Source organism: Gymnoscopelus braueri (genome assembly GCF_963280865.1).
Source record: "Gymnoscopelus braueri genome assembly, chromosome: 18".
NCBI classification, from domain to species: Eukaryota; Metazoa; Chordata; class Actinopteri; order Myctophiformes; family Myctophidae; genus Gymnoscopelus; species Gymnoscopelus braueri.
Window position 1 is genome coordinate 13202034 of NC_137618.1, and position 19906 is coordinate 13221939.

At 41.6% G+C, this 19906-nt stretch overlaps 1 protein-coding gene across 1 annotated transcript; it reads left to right on the plus strand.

Moving 5' to 3' along the window:
* Window positions 1-1182: 1182 nt before the first annotated feature.
* On the plus strand, window positions 1183-18658 carry hcn5 (hyperpolarization activated cyclic nucleotide-gated potassium channel 5; the record flags this gene model as incomplete). Its single annotated transcript, XM_080457299.1, has 10 exons — window positions 1183-1440; window positions 1826-2012; window positions 2622-2726; window positions 4894-5028; window positions 6713-6874; window positions 8458-8551; window positions 8925-9052; window positions 10901-11047; window positions 11725-11965; window positions 18480-18658. Exons 1-10 carry the CDS (start codon window positions 1256-1258, stop codon window positions 18656-18658), a joined length of 1563 nt encoding a protein of 520 aa, XP_080313425.1. The 5' UTR covers window positions 1183-1255.
* Between the last annotated feature and the right edge of the window lie 1248 nt (window positions 18659-19906).

Sequence of the window (19906 nt, forward strand, 5' to 3'; positions counted from 1 at the left end):
ATCTTCCGGTCATCACCCAAGTCTGTCATGAAAGCTGGGAGACTGCCTCAGGCTCTTCTTGATTAAAGCAATTGGAGACTGGCTTGTGAGTCTACTGTGTATGACGTTAATCAAATGCCTTTTTAATCCTTTCCTTAGAGGCGTCCTTGAAGTGTGATGTGCAGTTGTGGAGAGTTGCCATGTCCAAAGTGTCCTCCATGGCTTGCCCACTCATGTGACAGCCCCATCCACCTCTCCGCCGCCCTTCGTGTAAGCTAATCGTCCGACTACATCCCTTAATCTTGTTTCTTGTTTCTCTTTTCTCTGGTTTCATTGCATGACATGACTCTTCCAAGAAAAAGAAAACAAAAGGATCCCATCAAGGAAATTGCAAGAGGATAATATTGCGATCCTCACCCTGAATCAGTTATGTCAATTTGTTTTTTATCTGGTTTTATAATTGGATGTAAAATAATGCACTGTGGAGATCGCCATGAGCACCAAGCATATGTACAGTATCACGTAACACGGTCCCGTGTTTAATTACATCCCAAGTATAGATGGCCGAGACTGAACTCCACCCGTGTGCCCTGCCAGATGTCTTGTTCCGATGACGATAATTGTGATATTCAACCCCCCCCCGACCCGCACCACCATGCCACCACCCTCACATACCATCCATTGTGTTCCGTCTTAATGTGAGCCGGTGCCCTAACCACCCCTTTGACACGGCTTGATTCATGTGGGGGGATGAGCGGGTTACTGAATAGTTGATGAGCCAGGAGAAAAAGAAAAGAAAAGGGGAGGCAGAGAGAGAGAGAGAGAGAAAGAGACAGAGAGAGAGAGAGCGAGAGGGAGGGAGGGAGAGAGACAGAGAGAGAAAGCACTCGGTGTGTGCGTGTATGACACAGACACAGACTTGTGCGTTGTGTGGCACAGAGAGAAAGAGAGAGAAAGCGAGAGAGAGAGAGAGGGAGGGACAGGGTGAGCGGAAAGTCTGGTATCCACTCGGCTCCCCTCCACATAGCCTCAATAAGCACCTCTTGCTTGCAGAACGGTGATGGAAAATTACCGTGTGACCAAACGCTGAGAACAGGACTGGCAGCGAAGAGCGTAGTTGGACTCGACTCCTCCGGGGCAACAACAACACGAGCAGCCGAGCGCAAAGCGGAGCATGGCCCGTGCTTTCGGCTGAGCAGAGGGGACGCAGAGGAGGACGAAGAAGAGGAGGAGGAGGAGGAGGAGGAGGAGGGGGGCGGCGTGATATTCTGGGGGGATGGAGAAAGTTGGCCGGCCGACCGGGGGCTTCACCAGGGCCACCTGTGGATGGAGAGCTCTCCTTCTTCCGCAGTTGAACCGCCAGTCCCTGTACGTGTACGGCAGCGAAGTGGCCGTGGAGAAGGAATGCATCCGACAGCTGAAGAACAAGGTTCTGGTCATTCACCCGTTCAGTCCCATGAGGTAGGCGTAATAACTTGACTTGACAGATCTAGGCCATTGCAGAATCTGCAAAAGTTCTGCAGATTCAGCAAGTTTGGCGTTCTTGTAATCTTCTCCCTTCCAAAATTGGAGTTGTTTGCAGTCAGGCAGGGATGTAGAAGCATTAGTTGGCAGCTTAATCTGTTAGTGTTCATCACCCGTGTGTTAGTACTTATTTTGAAGTTGACTTTATGCAGGTGAAAGTAGAGCAGGAAGCATGAAGTGCGACTGTTACTTGAGAGCAGCATCTGAGCCCCCCAATTTGATGTTGTAGAATTTGCTGCATGTGTAAAATACACTGTAAACTCCTCAGAGTTAACTTATACATTTGTAACTCAGAGAGTGCTTTGTTTCCCCTCTCTTTCAGGAGTTATTACATTATGTGCATGATGGCCATCACATTTCTGAACCTGATTGGGATTCCGATGGAGATTGCTTTTCTGGACGGAGATAATGGGTTTGGATGGGAGGGCTTTAACGTGTTCTCAGACACGCTGTTCCTAATAGACGTGGCCCTGAATTTCCGAATGGGAATCATACCAGAGGATGCTGAGGTGAAAACGGCTGCCATATTATAGGCTACTCTATTTTCAGCTACAATCTGGGGGATTATAATCCCAGATGCAGCCCAGCACATGCAATCTCTCACTTTCTCTATATGTAATCTAAGCAATAGCTACACAAAGGACTAGAATGAATAAATCCCTACCGTTGCCTTTGGCAAAGTCGGCACCTGTCATTTTATTACAGCGCATCGGGGCAAATTACAAATACTCAGAAATAGAATTTGCAATCAAGATTTAGATTATAGAATGTTTGTTTTCTAGCTTTACTTACTAGGCTGTGTCTCTTATCCGGCAACTGATCATAGCCCAGATGTGATGTTGGACCCGTCTGTGCTTGGGTTTAACAGTGACCTTGAACATCTGCTTTGGTCAAATAAATCTGTTTTGATCCTGTCAAATGATATCCAAGGCAGAGTTAATTTGAAAAGTGAAATTAAAATATTAAATTTTGACATCTGTTAGAGAATGCATTCAGTATTTATATTCTTTGCCCTGACTCAATTTGTACAAAATATTCTCGTAAATGTAGTGTTTAAGTTACTTATTTGACAGGGGTGTGTGCATTGACTCACATTGCTGTTCTGTGCCTTTTCACAGTGTGCTATCCTGGATGTCAAACTGATCCGTGTGAACTACCTGAGGTCATGGTTCATACCGGATGTGATAGCAGCTTTCCCCATAGGATACATACTTCTAATAGCGGTATGCATTGTTGATGTAGTTCACTGCTCAAACTCTAATGTGTGGTATGGTTTGTTTAGCCGTATGATAGAATCATGCGCTTCATACCGTTGATAGTTTAAGAGTCTGTGCTGCTCCTTTACAACCAACTTGGATTTGTCCAAAGTCTGGCGCTAGAGGAAAAGTCATGGGGTCCCCAAAATCTGTAGGTTTTATCCTGGAGGCTGCCTTTTAGATTTGAGATGTCATTGAGGTATCCTGTGTTTATATGTGTACATTAAGAAGGTTTGTAATTAATGACATTCAGGGAGGGAGGGTGGAAGGGAAGATGGAGGAAGAAAATAACTGGAGAGGGGGAGGGAGGTAGAGAGAGAGAGATAGAAAACATAGAAAAGTAGGGAAAGGTGGAATATATATATATATATATATATATATATATATATATATATATATATATATATTCTTTTTGGCCTGAGGGTGGCACTAGAGGATGCGACATGGGGTCATTCAAATAATAGTTGCAATAGTGGTGTATTCACAATGGATGCGTTAAACGGAGGAGTCGACGGATCCTCTTCATTTTCAATGGAGAGCATCTGATGCGACGTGCGGTGCATGCGGTGCATGATGGACATGGCAAGGTTTTTGATCAGTCGTTGTGTCTGAAATTTGCATAGAGTTCAACTTCATGCAAATGAGGTCGGTCCACCACAACACGTCCAGCTCGCTACGATCTGATCAAACGATCAAAGTTGACAGCGCTGATAAAATACCGAATCACGGTTGTGTTTCTGTATTGCTTATTTCTCATCTGAAATGTTTTCAGAAACATGTTTTAGTGTACTAGTACTGTTTAGATATAAAATGAGATTGTGCATTACTTGGCCGGCGTGACAGTTACGGCAAAACAAGAAGCGCAGGGCGTCCGGCGCGTCTAGATGCGTTGTTATCGTATCCAGTGTGAATGCACCATCAGGTTTCACCTTCAGGGAGCAGAAATGCACTCGGCAAGTTTCATGGCAGACTGAGCTTGGCAATTAGAGTTTGATATCACTTGTGGGCAAGTGGAAAGTTTGGCCTGAGGGTGGTGCTTGAGGAAAGGCCATTGGGTCACCGAAACTAGAAGGGGTCATGTCTGGGGAGCTTAAAGGATCTACACCATGAATTTAAAAAAAATATTTGATATTTAATATCATATGGTGTATGTCCCTCAAACCTTTTTCAAAAGGTTTGAGCCTAAATCATCACTCAGATATACTCATCCCAAGTCAATTGTCTCTGGCTTATACAGCACTTTCAGCTGCAATACCAAAACGTCCTCTTGGGCAGGGGGGGGCTACTGAGCAATTCTGTCTGGCCAGCATCAATGCAATGGCAATGCAAGTGATGTCACTTGCATTGCCATTCTGAAATGGCCTGTTCAGACACGCCCATTCTGAAAATCTCTGAAATGAGAATGAATGACTGAATGTTAAAAAAATATATTTTTTGGGGTACAAGAGACACTGGGGAGCCCAAAAAATACCCCCCCCCCCCAAAAAAAAATTAAATTCATGGTGTGGCCCCTTTAAAGATGCTCAACAAATTACATGGCAACCCAGGCAGTGATTTTTCGGGGGGATATTTTGGGGGGAAAGGCCATCTGCACGGTAGCGCAGTGGTTAGCACTGTTACCTCACAGCAAGGTCCCGGCTACAAATTAAACAGGGTTTGCATGTTTGCATTGTTTTTCCTCTGGGTTTCCTCCTATACCAAAACGCATGCTTGCTATGTACTCCCGACAGTGCCCTTGACCAAGGCTTCACCTTGGTCACTGTGCAGCGCCCGGGGACGAACTTGGTCCCCGAGCGCTGCACAGTGGCTGCTCACTGCTCCTTAGGATGGATTAAATGCAAAGGACTATAAAGTCAAATCATATCAAATCAAATTACAGCTGATTTATACTAAGTTTGGCTCCGGTGTCTCGCGCCGAAAATAGCAGATGTCTACAAGCTGTAATTTGATTTGATCAGATTTTACTTTATTAAGCTCTCAAGTGCGATGCATTGTGAGCTTGTAGATCTGCTATTTACAGTGTGAGACACGATGCGCAACCAAGTATAAATCAGGCATCAGAGCCCTGCTCGTAGCAGGTCTAAAAAGGTAACTACATTTAAACAAAATGTTTATTTTTTATTGAATGTTGTAGGCCTATTTACCAAAAGACGCCAGCGAGTCCAAGACCAACAAAATGATGAGGATCCTCATGTTTGTCCGAATCCTCAGCCTCGTCAGGCTGGTGCGCGTGTCCCGGCTCGTCAGGTTCTTCAACGAAGTGGAGAAAGTACGTTTAAACTCGTTCAGAGGTTACGTTTGATATCCTACCAAGCTTTCTACCAGATACCTAGTCGGCTCAAATGAGTTCTGACACCGAGGTAATCATTAGCGAGATCACTTTGACAAGAACAGCTTGTTTGTGGTGTAGTGGTCAAGAGGCCCGGGGTTAAGAGTGTTCTCGTTGTGTGTTCCTCTGACCTTCACTACTATTGTCTGAATACAGAGGAATTTTTACTGGAAAAAAAATGCTTAATGGGTAGAATAATCTGACATACAAATTTAAGTTTACATTAAACAATCAACTTTATTGTCACATCAGCTTTACAGGTGTAAGGAAGCGGGTGAAATAAATAAAAAATCGTACAAGCTCCGTCGTTTGTAGTTTGCAGGAAAGGTAAGAAGAGTAGAGATAGGAAGAAAGAACAAGGGAAAACAAAAACAGGTCAGATGTACAAATGTTCCTGACATGAGTTGAGTGAAAAATACATTTACAAAGCAGGTCAGAGATGAGGTTAAAATAGCAGCAGCAGACGCAGATGTATACATATTGCCTGCCATGGGCAGACTAGCTCTGGCAGATTCGTCTGGTTTCCAGGCTAGTAAGCACAAAGTGCAGCAATAGAACAGTAACAGAAGTAGAACATAGGCATTAAAGTAAATATATGTAATGCAACTTATTGTCATGTCTCACATGAGAGACCTGTATAGAGCATCGCAGTTCCCGCCCCTTCCGGGTTCCACTGCAAAATACTCAATGCATTTTTCCCATTGACATTTCCAAAAATATTTATATCAATTAATTTAAGCCTAGAATCAAGCCATCCAGGGTCCTGGTGAATCATGACCATAAAACGTTTGATTCTGTGAAAAAACTTTTTTGAAAACGGCAAAACAAAGGGTATTTATTAAATATAGTATATCATATAATTAAATATAAAATAAAATAAATCACAGAAAAAAATGTTTTATGGTCATGATTCACCAGGACCCTGGATGGCTTGATTCTAGGCTTAAATTAATTGATATAAATATTTTTGGAAATGTCAATGGGAAAAATGCATTGAGTTTTGTGGAACCAGGAAGTGGGCGGGAACTGCGATGCTCTATACCTGTCTGCCAATAAGTCATCCCCACTGGGTCAGGGGAGATATTATTGTGCCTCAGACAGTACTACTGGAAAAAGCATTAAATTTTTTTGACTTAAGTATCAATACTGCAATGTAGAAATACTCTGTTACAAGTAAAAGTACGGAATTCAAAATGTACTTGAGTAAAAGTGAGTATCAAAATGTGCTTAAAGTACCAAAAGTAGAAAGTGCTCAGAATGCAGAATGTCCCATTTCACAAATTTTCAAATGTATAAAAGATATTAAAATCTTCTGAAAATAGCAGATCGGCTATTTTCAAATGGCCGAAATGTATATAGGGCTGAAGTGGTTACTGTATGTTTTGTAATAATAATCAAAATCTACTAAGTAACTAGTAACTAAAGTTTTCAAATAATTGTAGTGGAGTAAAAGTACAATATTTGCCTCTGAGATGTAGTGGAGTAGAAGTAAAAGTATTGGAAATTGGAAATACTCCAGTAAAGTAAAAATATATTTTTTTTAAACTTAAGTACAGTACTTTAGTAAATGTACTTAGTTACTCTCCACCACTGCCTAATGGTCACATGTGTTCTGCGGTTGCAGGTTTCCAACGCGAACCTGGAGTACGTTCGCATCTTCTTCCGCATCCTGTCTCTGTTCATGATGATCTTCCTGCTGTGCCATTGGAACGGCTGCATCCAGTACTTTGTGCCCATGCTGGAAGAGTTTCCGTCTGACTGCTGGGTGCGGAAAGAGAACCTCATGGTGAGAACGCACACAACAAACACTTTCATGTTGCGTGGCTCCGTGTAGGGCAGCTAGGGACAGCGAGGGGGCATGAGAGATGAGAGGGAGACACTAAGGCTATGTAGGCCACAGAGGGAAAGGCCCGGCAAAGAACATCCTGTTATAGGATTGGATCCTTGACCGGGGCAAATCTGACGTGGAGCCAACGATGTGGATTTTAACCACTTATGCCCTGTTTAAAATAGAAAAAAATATGTATGTATACGCTGTGTGTGTGTGTGTGTGTGTGTGTGTGTGTGTGTGTGTGTGTGTGTGTGTGTGTGTGTGTGTGTGTGTGTGTGTACAGTGGTAAACAAAAACATCTAGTGATGCACAACCTTGGACACATCATCAGTGTTGTTTCCTGGAGTCACTGGGTGTTTTTCGGGTCTTGCAACAGACACCCTCCTCCAGGCGGCCCGACCGAGGATGATCAGACCCCGGCCTGTGTCCAAGTGGCATGCTACTGCCCCCACTGTCTCTTGGGGGCTTAGGGTGGCTGGTGAGATGTTAGCAGCAGGTGTTGACGACACTAGGAGGCTCTAGGCACTGTGTGGGTTGCCTCCGGGCCTGGCAGAAGTGGGCGTTCTTCTGTGTGTTGCGTCGTCATCGTTGCTGCTGGGAAAGAACATCTCATTCTGCCTTGATGGATTTTTAAACCCTCCATCTATATATATATATATATATATATATATATATATATATATATATATATGTATATATATGTATATATATATGTATATATATATGTATATATATATGTATATGTATATGTATATGTATATGTATATGTATATGTATATGTATATGTATATGTTTATGTTTATGTATATGTATATGTATATGTATATATATATATATATATATATATATATATATATACTCGTGGGGAGTGTTTCGTGCTCTGTCTCAGATGATTGCGTTGTCCCATACATACGTACATGTATATGTTTATGTTTATGTATATATATATATACATATATATACATATATATATATATATATATATATATATATATATATATATATATATATATATATGTATATGTATATGTATATGTTTATGTATATGTTTATGTTTATGTATATGTATATGTGTATATATATATATATATATATATACTCGTGGGGAGTGTTTCGTGCTCTGTCTCAGATGATTGCGTTGTCCCATACATACGTACATACATACGTTATTTCCCCCATCTATAAAGACATGCATGCACAAATTAGCCCATAGGGGCGGCGAATAAACATCCTGGTTGAATGGGTAACAAGGATGTGTTATGCAATTTGTTGCAGCTGGGTGTAATGTAAATGTTTACCCTGTTGTCTTACTGTGGATTAATTAGCCTACTTTAGCTGTGCTCCTAGATGAGTAACAGGACTAAATCTAGTTTGGGGTACCTGTGTTATGGTAATATATTTGTTGCGTTCTTCATTGAATTATCTCTCTTTGAAACTGCGCTGCAACAGAATTTTGCCGAAGGGGATGCAAAAGTAAAATGTTGTGGCTTGTAGTTGTTAATGTTTGTGAAGCAAACTGAAGATGCAATCTCTCCCAGAATGCCACAGTGGGAGTGAAATACTCGTGGGGGGTGTTTCGTGCTCTGTCTCAGATGATTGCGTTGTCCTATGGCTCCATGGACGCACCAACAAGTAAGCATCATCGATTTTCTCTTTTTGAAATTCAACCGCTGACCTTCACAAACCAAAGATATATCATTTTCCATAGAGTGATTTCGTACATGTAGACCTGTAGACCTCATTAGTGCAGCAGTCAGTTCTCTGTTGAATTTTGCACATAAGTCAAATCAAAACAGTATATTTGCAATGGAAAATCTAGGGTTCTCTCAGCCCAAAGTAACAAAAAATATATATTTTAGCAAACTAAACAAGAAAGAATTGACCCCCAGAGTTGAATTCACACATGTAGTGTATTATAGATGTTAAACCCACAGAACTCCACCCAAGTAGAAAGTGGTGATACAGGTTTTTTTTGTTTGTTTGTTTTTGTTTTGTTGCTTCTCAGATTACGTTGAGATGTGGATCGTCATGGTTAGCATGGTGTCTGGCTGCATGATGTACACGGTGCTGGTGGCCAACGCTACTACCATGATAGCCAACACCGACCCGGCAGCCAAAGAATACAAGAGCAAGGTCCTAATGGGTGACACTTTAATGACCTCTACCCCCCTTGTGTTAACTCTGAGAGGTTACAAGATGTTACCAAATGGACCCGTAAGGTTCCATTTGGTTCCAATTGGCACCCTCTCAAAGTTAAATTACCACTGAGGATTTTACTGTGTAAGCTGTTCACATGTCTATCTACGTCACATGTAAATAGACGAATATCTTAATTTATCAATCAACTCCACTAGCAAAACACCGATTTGTATTGAGGTGTTTGTTATGTGTTTACGATTTCGACTTTAAGCACCTTGTACTATTTCATTTTTATTTATTTGAAAGAAGACACAAATGAATTTCAAAAAAACGAATGCCACTAACATAAGGGGTTCCACATGCATTCTCTACATTGCTCAGTGGGTAACGTGGAAGTCACGCTAGAGAAAGGTCTTCCATTCCCCCGGGTGACTGGAGCAGAAGGTTTCCGGCTCGAACCCCGGCTCGACCACTACAGTATACGTGTCGAAGTGTCCTTGAGCAAGATATGTACTTATCCCCCCGTGCGCTAATTATAGCCGTCTGAGTGGTTATCAACTGGATAACGCTGTAAAAGGCATTTGATTGATTGATTGATTGATGTTTTTACTGCCAAAAATGAACATATTTGTACATATCTGTCGAATGGACAAAACACAAAAAAGCTTGAGAGCTTATTTCCATTGTGGTCTTTTGAGTGTAAATGTGTGTGTAAACAGAGTGCCACGTGTTGTGGGGAGGGTAGCAGAGACATACAGAAAGATAAAATATACATTCATACAATTTCCAATGTAATTAAACTCAAATACAAAGAAACAACAACAACAACAACAACAACAACAACAACAACATGTATATGGAAGTGGAACCTGCTACAACTCGACTAATTGATGGTTATGATTTGGTCCAGCTGCTATTCTGACAGCTCTTTATGGAGGACCAGAAAATACTCCCTTTCCCTGTGCCTCTCCATATGAACGAGACTCTAGTTTGTGGGCTAAATAACGAAAAATAATTGCACAGTGTTTTCTCAGAGTTACATGCAGGCGTAGAAAGAAAAAAAAAGGATTGTGGGCTGAAACTGTGGATGTGGATTCCTCATGTGGGTGTGTCAGCAACAAGCTTAATTCATACATCCTTCGCGCGACAGTGTCACTTGTCAGTGATATTCTGCTGACAACGCACATGTTTGTCAGCCGTTTCTAACCATCAAAGAAATATTACGTCCCGTTTCCCCTTTATTTGGAGAGAACCATGTCAACATCAACCGAATAGGGTGCACAGAGTGAAAATAACGTGACAAAATAAAATGCAAGAAAAGCCAGTGTTCAAGTTTCAAGACTCAATAATTCATATGATATCCGTTTCAATGAAACATTGATTGGAATTTCTCTTGGTGCGTGCTCTGCTCGGGGTAGACAAAACAATACAGTTCAGATACACGTCAGCAAAAACATATATAACAATACAAGATAATCCAAGAAGAGAACAAGTAATAATACATAATCAATACATACTGCCACCGGACTCTTCTGAGTTCTGAACGCCAGACCCCAACCACTCAGTAATCTGCTCAATGAATCTGCTCGAGACACAGTATGCATGTATGTAATAATTAAGCATTAATGTATGTAAATAATTAAGCAAGCCGAAAAGAGTTCAGACGTTGATTGGACTATTTTGAAGTACTGTATATTGGCCCCCCCTCTTGCTACTAACACGGCTAAAAATAGGAATCTACCATCCCTATGCAAGACAAGCTTATCCAAGCATTCTCTACAAATGTGACTTTATGTCAGGGAAGGTTGACTCACTTGACAACGGCCATACGTTTCTCCACAGGTGAGCCGACTGGAACACTATATGGCCTTTATGAAGCTGCCACCAGAACTGCAGATGCGCATCAGCAACTACTATCAGTTCCGCTACGGAGGCAAATGGTTTGACGAGAAGGAAGTTATGGACACTGTCTCCACGGCGTTGAAAGAGGTGCACACACTCTGTCTCTCTCTCTCTCTCTCTCTCTCTCTCTCTCTCTCTCTCTCTCTTTCTCTTTTTTTAGATTAGCCAATCATTTTTACTCCTTTTTTGTCTAAATTTGATTGTCTCCGCCAGGCCGAAGGCGTGGCCGAGACTATGTTTTCGCCCCTGTCCGTCCGTGTGTCCGTGTGTGTCCCAACAGCTAATCTCCGGCACTGTTGGACCGATCGTGTGAAACTGTGCATGCACACTCCCTGGAGGCCAGAGAGCCATATTTCATCCTGATTGGCAATAAGTTCTTCATTAATCCCTCAACTTCTACAGATTCCACTCACCTCTATAATGACTGAATTCCGAACATTGCTGGCCCACTATAACCTACCTGACCTGGCGGAGACCTGTGCTCCGAGGAGCACTTTTTCTAGATAATTTATGTTTTGTCAGTACAGTGAAGAGAGACAGAGAAGGGTGTGAAGCATAGGGGAGGAGAAATATATTAAGCTCTAAATGTAATTTTTACATTTAACATTCAGTTCTCTCCCCTATATTTGTCTCGTCAATGTCATACTTAACCGTGTGTTCTCTCTCTCTCTCTCTGTGTGTGTGCGTGTGTGTGTGTGTGTGTGTGTGTGTGTGTGCGTGCGCGTGTGTGCGTGTGTGTGCGTGTGTGCGCTTGTGTGTTTCAGCAACTCCTGACAGTGCTGTGTCTCCGGTTGCTGGAGAAGGTGCCGTTTTTCCAGAACAGGGACCCATTGTTCCTCAACTCTGTTCTACTCAAAATGCAGTACAACATGTACCAGGAGGGTGATGTCATCGTCCACCAGAACGCACCCGGAGACCGCATGTTCTTTATAGACCATGGACAGGTCCTCATGGAGACAGCAGACTCCTTTGAGAAGGAGCTGTGTGATGGAGACTACTTTGCAGGTAACACACACACACACAGCCAGTCAGCGCAAGAAGTACTCAGATTTCTCACCTAAGAAAAAGTAGCAATGCCACCATGTAAGAATAGTAAAAGGCCTGAATTCAAGATTTTACTTGAGTAAAAGGTCAAATGTATTGGCAACAGAATATACTTAGAGTATCAAAGTACTAAAATTGTTCAGAATTTGTCAAAAATGTTTTGCTGAAGAATAAAATAGGGCTTTAAAATTGAAAAAAAGATTTCTGTTTTGTAATAATAATCTAAATCTGCAAAGTAACTAGTAACTAAAGCTGTCAGATAATTGGAGTAAAAAGTACAATATTTGCTTCTGATATGTACATTAGAAAGAATTGAAAAATGGAAATACTCAAGTAAAGTTATTAAGGCTCGAAACCTCTTTGAAACTGTTGGCTTTCATTATTATTCTTCCGCCGTTTTTGCAGTTCTGGCCTAACCGTGTGGTCACTTTTTACGAAACTCGGCAATATGGTAGAGGGCTATGCCAAATGGCCAAGGCCCGAAACTCACAACCATTGGCCAAAGGGTGGCGCTGTATCACTCAATTAAAAAATGCTAACTTTGAACAGGTACAACTCATGCCCTCGAAAATAGACGATCTACAATCTCACAACTTTTCAGATAGCAACGTGTTTCTGAGCTTGTAGATCGGCTACTTTCACTAGTTTTGGTTCCGAGGAGATGTACAATTTCTCCATTGGTAAATGGTTTGTGAACGAGTGATCTTAGTGTTAGCGAAACATGGGCTTGACAGAAGGCAAAAGTTTATGATCTTCAACAGACAATTTCAGCCTGGACGAAGCTGTAGCACTACAGGTAGTGTCTCAGCCTGTGAGTCCGAAGGTCGAGAGTTCAATTCCTGTTAAAAGCAATAGGTTGAGGTGTCCATGAGTGAAGTTCTTAAACCCGGATTGATCCCCTGCGTGCTGTATATGACCGCCTCAGCTGGGTCGAGCTGAAAAGTAGTTTCCCCTGTTGGAATCGTTTACGTTTTTTATTGTGTGCTCGCTGTAGGAGCAGTGAGAACACTATTATATCTTCACTATGTATAGACTATATTCTCCTCAAACCATTAGCACCCTACTCCTCTTACATACTTTCACTTAGAAACTCATATGTTCTTGTAGAAAAGAGTCATCGTAGTGTGCAACACTCCCCCTGGCCTATTCGCATTGATTGGATCCACCCACCTCACCTGCTGTCACTCCTTCTCAATCCATAATCACACCTGCCCTCACTCACTCCTCATTAGTCTCTCTCTCTCTCTCTCTCTCTCTCTCTCTCTCTCTCTCTCTCTCTCTCTCTCTCTCTCTCTCTGCTCTCTCTCTCTCTCTCTCTCTCTCTCTCTCTCTCTCTCTCTCTCTCTCTCTCTCTCTCTCTCTCTCTCTCTCTCTCTCTCTCTCTCTCTCTCTCTCTCTCTCTCTCTCTCTCTCTCTCTCTCTCTTTCTCTCTCTCTCTCTCTCTCTCTCTCTCTCTCTCTCTCTCTCTCTCTCTCTCTCTCTCTCTCTCTCTCTCTCTCTCTCTCTCTCTCTCTCTCTCTCTCTCTCTCTCTCTCTCTCTGCCTGCCTCTCTTTCTCTCTCTCTCTCTCTTCTGCCCCTAACACATAAATGCATATTCATATTTTAGTGAAACTTTGTAGTATTGTAGAGGGTCACTCCAAATATCACTGAAACCAATCGTTTGAAAATCTAAACTTTAAACAGGCATAAGTCATGCCTCGTTTGGCCAACAGCCATGACACTTGCTTACACATGTGCCTTGACTCATGAGGAACACATCTGTCTCTTCAACCAGTAAGCTCCGCCCTTAGATCTTATGCCATTTTGAGCAGTTTGAAAGACACTTAAACCAGTTTTTCTGCCCAGAGTTTTGAACAATTTGTGTGAAACGTTCTACACACACTCTATGGACTATTATCTGAAAATCTCAGTTGAAGAGAAGTTTGTACGTAAAAAAAAATTAAGCTTTCTTTAGCCAAATAATATTGTAAAGGGCATGGCTTCATCAAAAAAGGAAGAAAAGCTGTTGAGAATGCTCATTTGTTAATTGCATGGGCTGCTTTGTCTCAAGTTCAATCTATTCTGTTTCCACGTCTTATTGTGCTATTGTTGCATATCGCTTTTTGCCTCTCATGCCTCGAACCCGTTTATTGCTGCTTGCAGCTATATTTATTTATTTATTATTATTATTATTATTTACTGTACTTAAATAGAATTTCACTTGAGTATGTCCATTTTTAATACTCTATACTTCTACTCCACTACAATTATTTGATAGCTTTTTACAGATGTAGATTATTTATACAAAACCTACATTAAGTGATAAATGATGAGGTACTGATGTAGATATATGTTGAGCTACCCAGCAGCCCCAACCATACCAGCTGCAAAATTAAAGTGATGAACACATTAATGCATTGATAATTACAATCCAATAACATTCTGCATAATGAGTATTTTTATATTTGCACATCTGTGTTCTGTTCACTATGTGGTTCAGTGGTGTAGAGCAGTGGTTCTCAACCTGTGGGTTGGGACCCCAGGGGGGTCCCCACATGATTTTGGGGGGTCCCCAGATGACAGTGAAGTGACAATTTAAGGACCTTTATGATTTATTTTTTCCCCCGGCCTTTATTGATAGTGTATCAGTACATAGACAGGAAATGGGGAGAGAGAAACGGGGAGTGACACGCAGCAAAGGTCGTTGGGATCGGGACTCGAACCCGCGACACGCTGTCAGGCTGCAATGGAGCCTAGGTGCCCTGACCGCTAGGCCAGCGGTCCAGGCCCTTTATGACATTTTTAATACCTAAAAAAAGACCATCACTGCATCAAAAGTAATCAACAAACTATACTATAAAATCTGGTCAAACATTGACCAAAATGTCAAATAATATAAGAAAGAGGACAAAATTGTGAAAATAGACGATCTACAATTTATTTGTGAGCTTTTTTTTCACAATATTTATCTGTGGAACCGAGTCAAACTAAATGTAAAACCTCAACTCCTACAATTCCAAGTGCTTGTCAGCGTGGAGGGTCCCCAGCTCAAGTATGATTATTTTGGGGGGTCGCAGCCTGAAAAGGTTGAGAACCACTGGAGGTGTGTTGACACTGCCAAGCAGTGGTGGAAAAAGTACTACATTTTTGGTATCAAAGTACCAAAAGTAGAAAGTACTCATTATGTAGGATGTCCCAAGTTTTCAAATGTATAAAAATAATTTGAAAATAGCAGATCTACAAGCTCACAACGTGTTGTGAGCTTGTAGATCAGAAGTGAAAGTACAGAACATTGGAAATACTCCAGTAAAGTAAAAGTACCTCAAAATTGTACTTAATTACAGTACTTATGAGTAAATGTACTTATGTTCTAATGTTACTTTCCACCACTGCTGCCAGGGCTGGTTGCCCGCGCTTAAGATATGGAAAAATACTCATTTGTTGTGCATAAATATTTAATTTGTAGAAGTTGAGTCTCACCACAAAAGTCAGTGTCAAGTCTACACTGTAGGCATACGCTTTACACTTACCCTGCATAAACACATGCATGCACTAACTATGAGGTCCAGACATCCAGAACCACACATTGTTCCAAAGACAGTTTTAACGATTATTCTTAAACATACTTAAACATTAAAGGTAGGGTAAGTGATATTTTTTCATTAACATTTGTGTTAAATCTAGCTCTATATTCTGATATTACTCATTGCTATAGAGTGTTTGTTCAGTAACAGGGGTCTCCCCGTCTCTCCAGCTCTTTAATAAACAAATACATTTTCAGCCCGGGATACCAATTTTACCCAATCAGGACAGAGAACCCACACAGGATACAGGATAAACAAGTGAAATTGGAAGTGATGACACAAAGGGATGAGCAGACAAAACACAAAATTGGCACTGGATCACTAAAATTGAAGCTGATAAATGGTTACTCTCTCCTGATTGGCTTAAATCTTGCCACCCACCTGAAAATGTATTTTCTGTTTATTAAAGAGCTGGAGAGACACGGAGAACCCTGTTAATGAACAAAACACTCTATAGCAACGATTACTATCAGAATATAGTGCTTTAACCTTTTAACCAAACAATATCACTTACCCTACCTTTAAGGAGTAGTATCTATTAATGCCTTATTCTGCACGACCATATTCTACAACTACTAAGCTTTAACTAAGAGTTTTTACAATTACCTCATAATTCCTACTTATTGATAGTACGAAAGGAAGGATTACTGTTGTTTTACATGAATTGATACGCTCTGTTCAGTATGCACATCGTAAGGTGGCTATACAAGAAAAGTGATTTAAATAATGGTCTATTTTTATGTAACGAAACACAAAATGACAGGAGTTCTTAGTGTCCTAATAACGAATTAATAATACATCATTCTATTCAAACTCAGAATATGTTCGCCGACGTAAAGTGAGGTCTTGCTCATAACTAATTCACTAGTAGTTTGACACGTATTAACCCACACAGCTTCCCTATTCTAAAGTTTCCTCCTTTTCACACTTTGTAGATCCATTATAAGCACACAACTACCGCAGTTAACAGACCCTATTCTTAACCACTTAAACCCTATATACCGTACATGGTTGACCAGGGTCTTTAATTAAAGGACGACTCCACCCATTTTCAACCTATCTTCATATAATTGGTCCTCACTAATACTCATGATAAAATGGTACAATTTTTTCCTACTCTGTCTGTGTCTCATAGGAGGGCTGTGGACAGTTCAGAAACCCGTCTACCAGTGACATCATTGTTGATTTTTTTTACACGAGAACAATGGCTTCTATTATTGCATTGCAACTTTCCAGGAATAGAAAGCCTGCAGTTTCTATTAGCTTGGATTCCCCATCGATGATGTCACTGGTAGACAGGTTTCTGAACGTCCACAGCCCTCCTCTGAGACTCAGACTGAGCAGAAAAAAATTGTAGCATTTTATCATGAGCATTAGTGAGGACCAATTATATGAAGATAGGTTGAAAATGGGTGACGTCATCCTTTAAGGGCTCTATACTTTGTCCTCTCTTTTTTTCGTACTACTCAACATTTCTTCACCGAAAATAGCCAAACTACAAGCTCATTGTGACCTTGTAGATGGGCCATCTTCACTGAATGTTCGCCTCAGAATAGTGTTAAATGTGCTTATGTGGTTAAAGTGATGGATTAGATCGTGAAATGAAAAGGTCTGTTGAAATGTCCCATTCAGTGGTAGAAGAACAAAGTCAGCACAAGTTAAACTATCTCCTTTAATAATGGACCACTTCAGAAAGGTCCAAATGTATCTATTAAATTTTTTTTTCAAGTTTCTTCAAGGTTAAGAACAAATGTGTTGCCAAGACCTGCTGTATAATTTTCAGCTGACAGAGCTTTTTTACCTGATGTAGGGCAGAAAACCAGCAATACTGGGGGATTATGAGGACCAGGGTTTGTGGGGGGTTGGGGGGCTTGTGAGTTGATATTAATCAATTTGACAATTAGTAATGGTTAAGTAACACTAAAGAGGCTGAATGAACAGGTTCCAAACAAGGTCATTATAGTTTTTCATTTTTCATTATTTTTCATTTTTTATTTAGTTTCAATGGGAATGGAGCGGTTTGTTGCCATTGGCGTATTTCTGGGGGGAAAAAACGCTCCATTCCCATTGAAAAGCATTGGCAGAATCCGCCTGCATAGGTAGAATTAAAGTTCGGTGTGACCGCGATAGTTTTTTCATTTTTTGAAAAGGTTTAGTTTTAGTTTAGTTTGTATTAGTTCTAAGGTCAGTTTCAGTTTTTTATTGTGCTATTCATTAGTCAGGGGCAAGACTGAACAAGGACATTTTATTTTATTTTATTGCAGATCTGCAAGCTCAAAACGCATGGTGATTACTAAACTAAAATGTTGTGCCAATTATAGTTTTATATAACTTTCCAAATCATCCCTTCTGGTGTTTTTTTTTCTCCCCATTTAATTTTTTTAAAGTTTAGGATTCAATCTCTCACATCTCGTCTTATTCGTTGTGATTATGCTTATTGCTGCATCACTGGTCGGGCCGCTGTGTGTGTGTGTGTGTGTGTGTGTGTGTGTGCGTGCGTGCGTGCGTGCGTGCGTGCGTGCGTGCGTGTGTGTGTGTGTGTGTGTGTGTGTGTGTGCGTGCGTGTGTGTGTGTGTGTGTGTGTGTTTTAATCCATTAAGACCGGGAAAAGCATCTATCATTTTAGATTTTAATCACTTTAACCATTATTTTATACTTTGGCTATTTTTGAAAAATCGTGAAACATTTGTGCAAATCTTTGAATATGTATATATACGTATATATTTTTTAACTTATATTTCCACATTAGTGGTTCAATTTGAGTTAAAAATGTTCGCTTTAAAATATATATTTTTTCAAAGATTTGCACACATTTTTCACGATTTTTGAATAGTCAAAGAAATCTAAAAATGACACAGTCAGACAGATGTTTTCCCAGTCTAAATGGGTTAATTGGTCCCCCCCCCTCCAGAGATGTGTATGTTGACCAGAGGGAGACATCTGGCCACGGTGCGGGCGCTGACGGACTGCCAGTGTTACTGCCTGTCCTGGGAGGGCCTGCAGGATGCCCTGGAGTACTTCACAGATGTACAGAACGACCTGGAAAAGCTGATTCTACACGAGGAGGACGATCGCTTAACGATATGTTAGTTAGACCGCTGTTTCTCAACTGGTCTGGTTTTGGGGCCCAAATGGACCCTTGCGGGTTTTTTTTTTATTTTTATCTTTGGGACCTCAATCTACACTGTAATTCTCTATGTTAATTTAAAGGGATAGTTCACCCCCAAAATGACGTTTTTTCACCCCATGGAGACTGGAATTCATCGAGATTTGTTTTGTTTTTGTCGTATTCCTAAGCCAATAATTTGATGACCGGCAGCGGTTCCGATAGGAGACACAAAGAGTCTGTGTCTCTTACCAGAACCGCTGCCTACCGGTCCGCTGGTCATCAAATTATTGGCTTAGGAATGGGACAACATTTTCAAGTCTTTTCAAGTCTCCGTGGGGTGACTAATCGTCATTTTTTGGGGGTGAACTATCCCTTTAACTCTGAGAGTGTACAAATAGTGACCATATGTAAATGTCACAGGTAAATTGGCATTCCAGGTAAATTGGAAGGGGAGCGCTTGTTTTTAGGCGCGGGCGGGGCTGCGAGGCGGAGGAGGAGGAGGAGGTGGCGCGAGGCGGGGCTTTGATACGAGGCGGCGCGAGGAGGAGGAGGCGAGGCCGACCTGGCTTTTGTTGTTCCCCCCCACATAGCAACCAGGAAGCTACGCTAGGGGAACGCTGAACACGCGTTCACACGCACACGTGATAATAGTTATTGTCCATGACGGAGGCGCGCCGACTCAGCAGAGCTTGAGGCCGAGGAGACACGCCCGAGCGCCTCCAGGCGCGAGTGCCCGCGCAGACCGGCCGATGCTCTGCTAGTCGAATCAGCGCCGTCCGAGTTGTGAACCGATAGGGGGAGAATAGATCTTTTCATGGTTACAGTCTATGGTTACTATCCAGTGTCCACGACGACACACATGTGTGCGTGTGCATGTGTGCTCATGCACACACGCACACGCGTGCGCACACATGCGTGTGCATGTGTGCATGCGCACACATGCACACGCACACACGCATGTGCATGTGTGTGGATTCAGTGTGGATTCAGTGTGCATTCATTGCCCTCTAGCGTTGGTTCTACAGAATTGCCTGGGGGGCGGTGAAAACAAGCGCCCCCTTTTCCAATTTACCTGGAATGCCAATTTACCTGTAACATATACACTCTCAGAGTTACAGACCCAATAGGGTTAATTTGGACCACCTCGTCGTATCCCAAACCCGACGTTGAGAACCAGTGTGGTAGACCTTAGAGATAAGAGCTCTGATGGATGATAACTGTTATTTGAC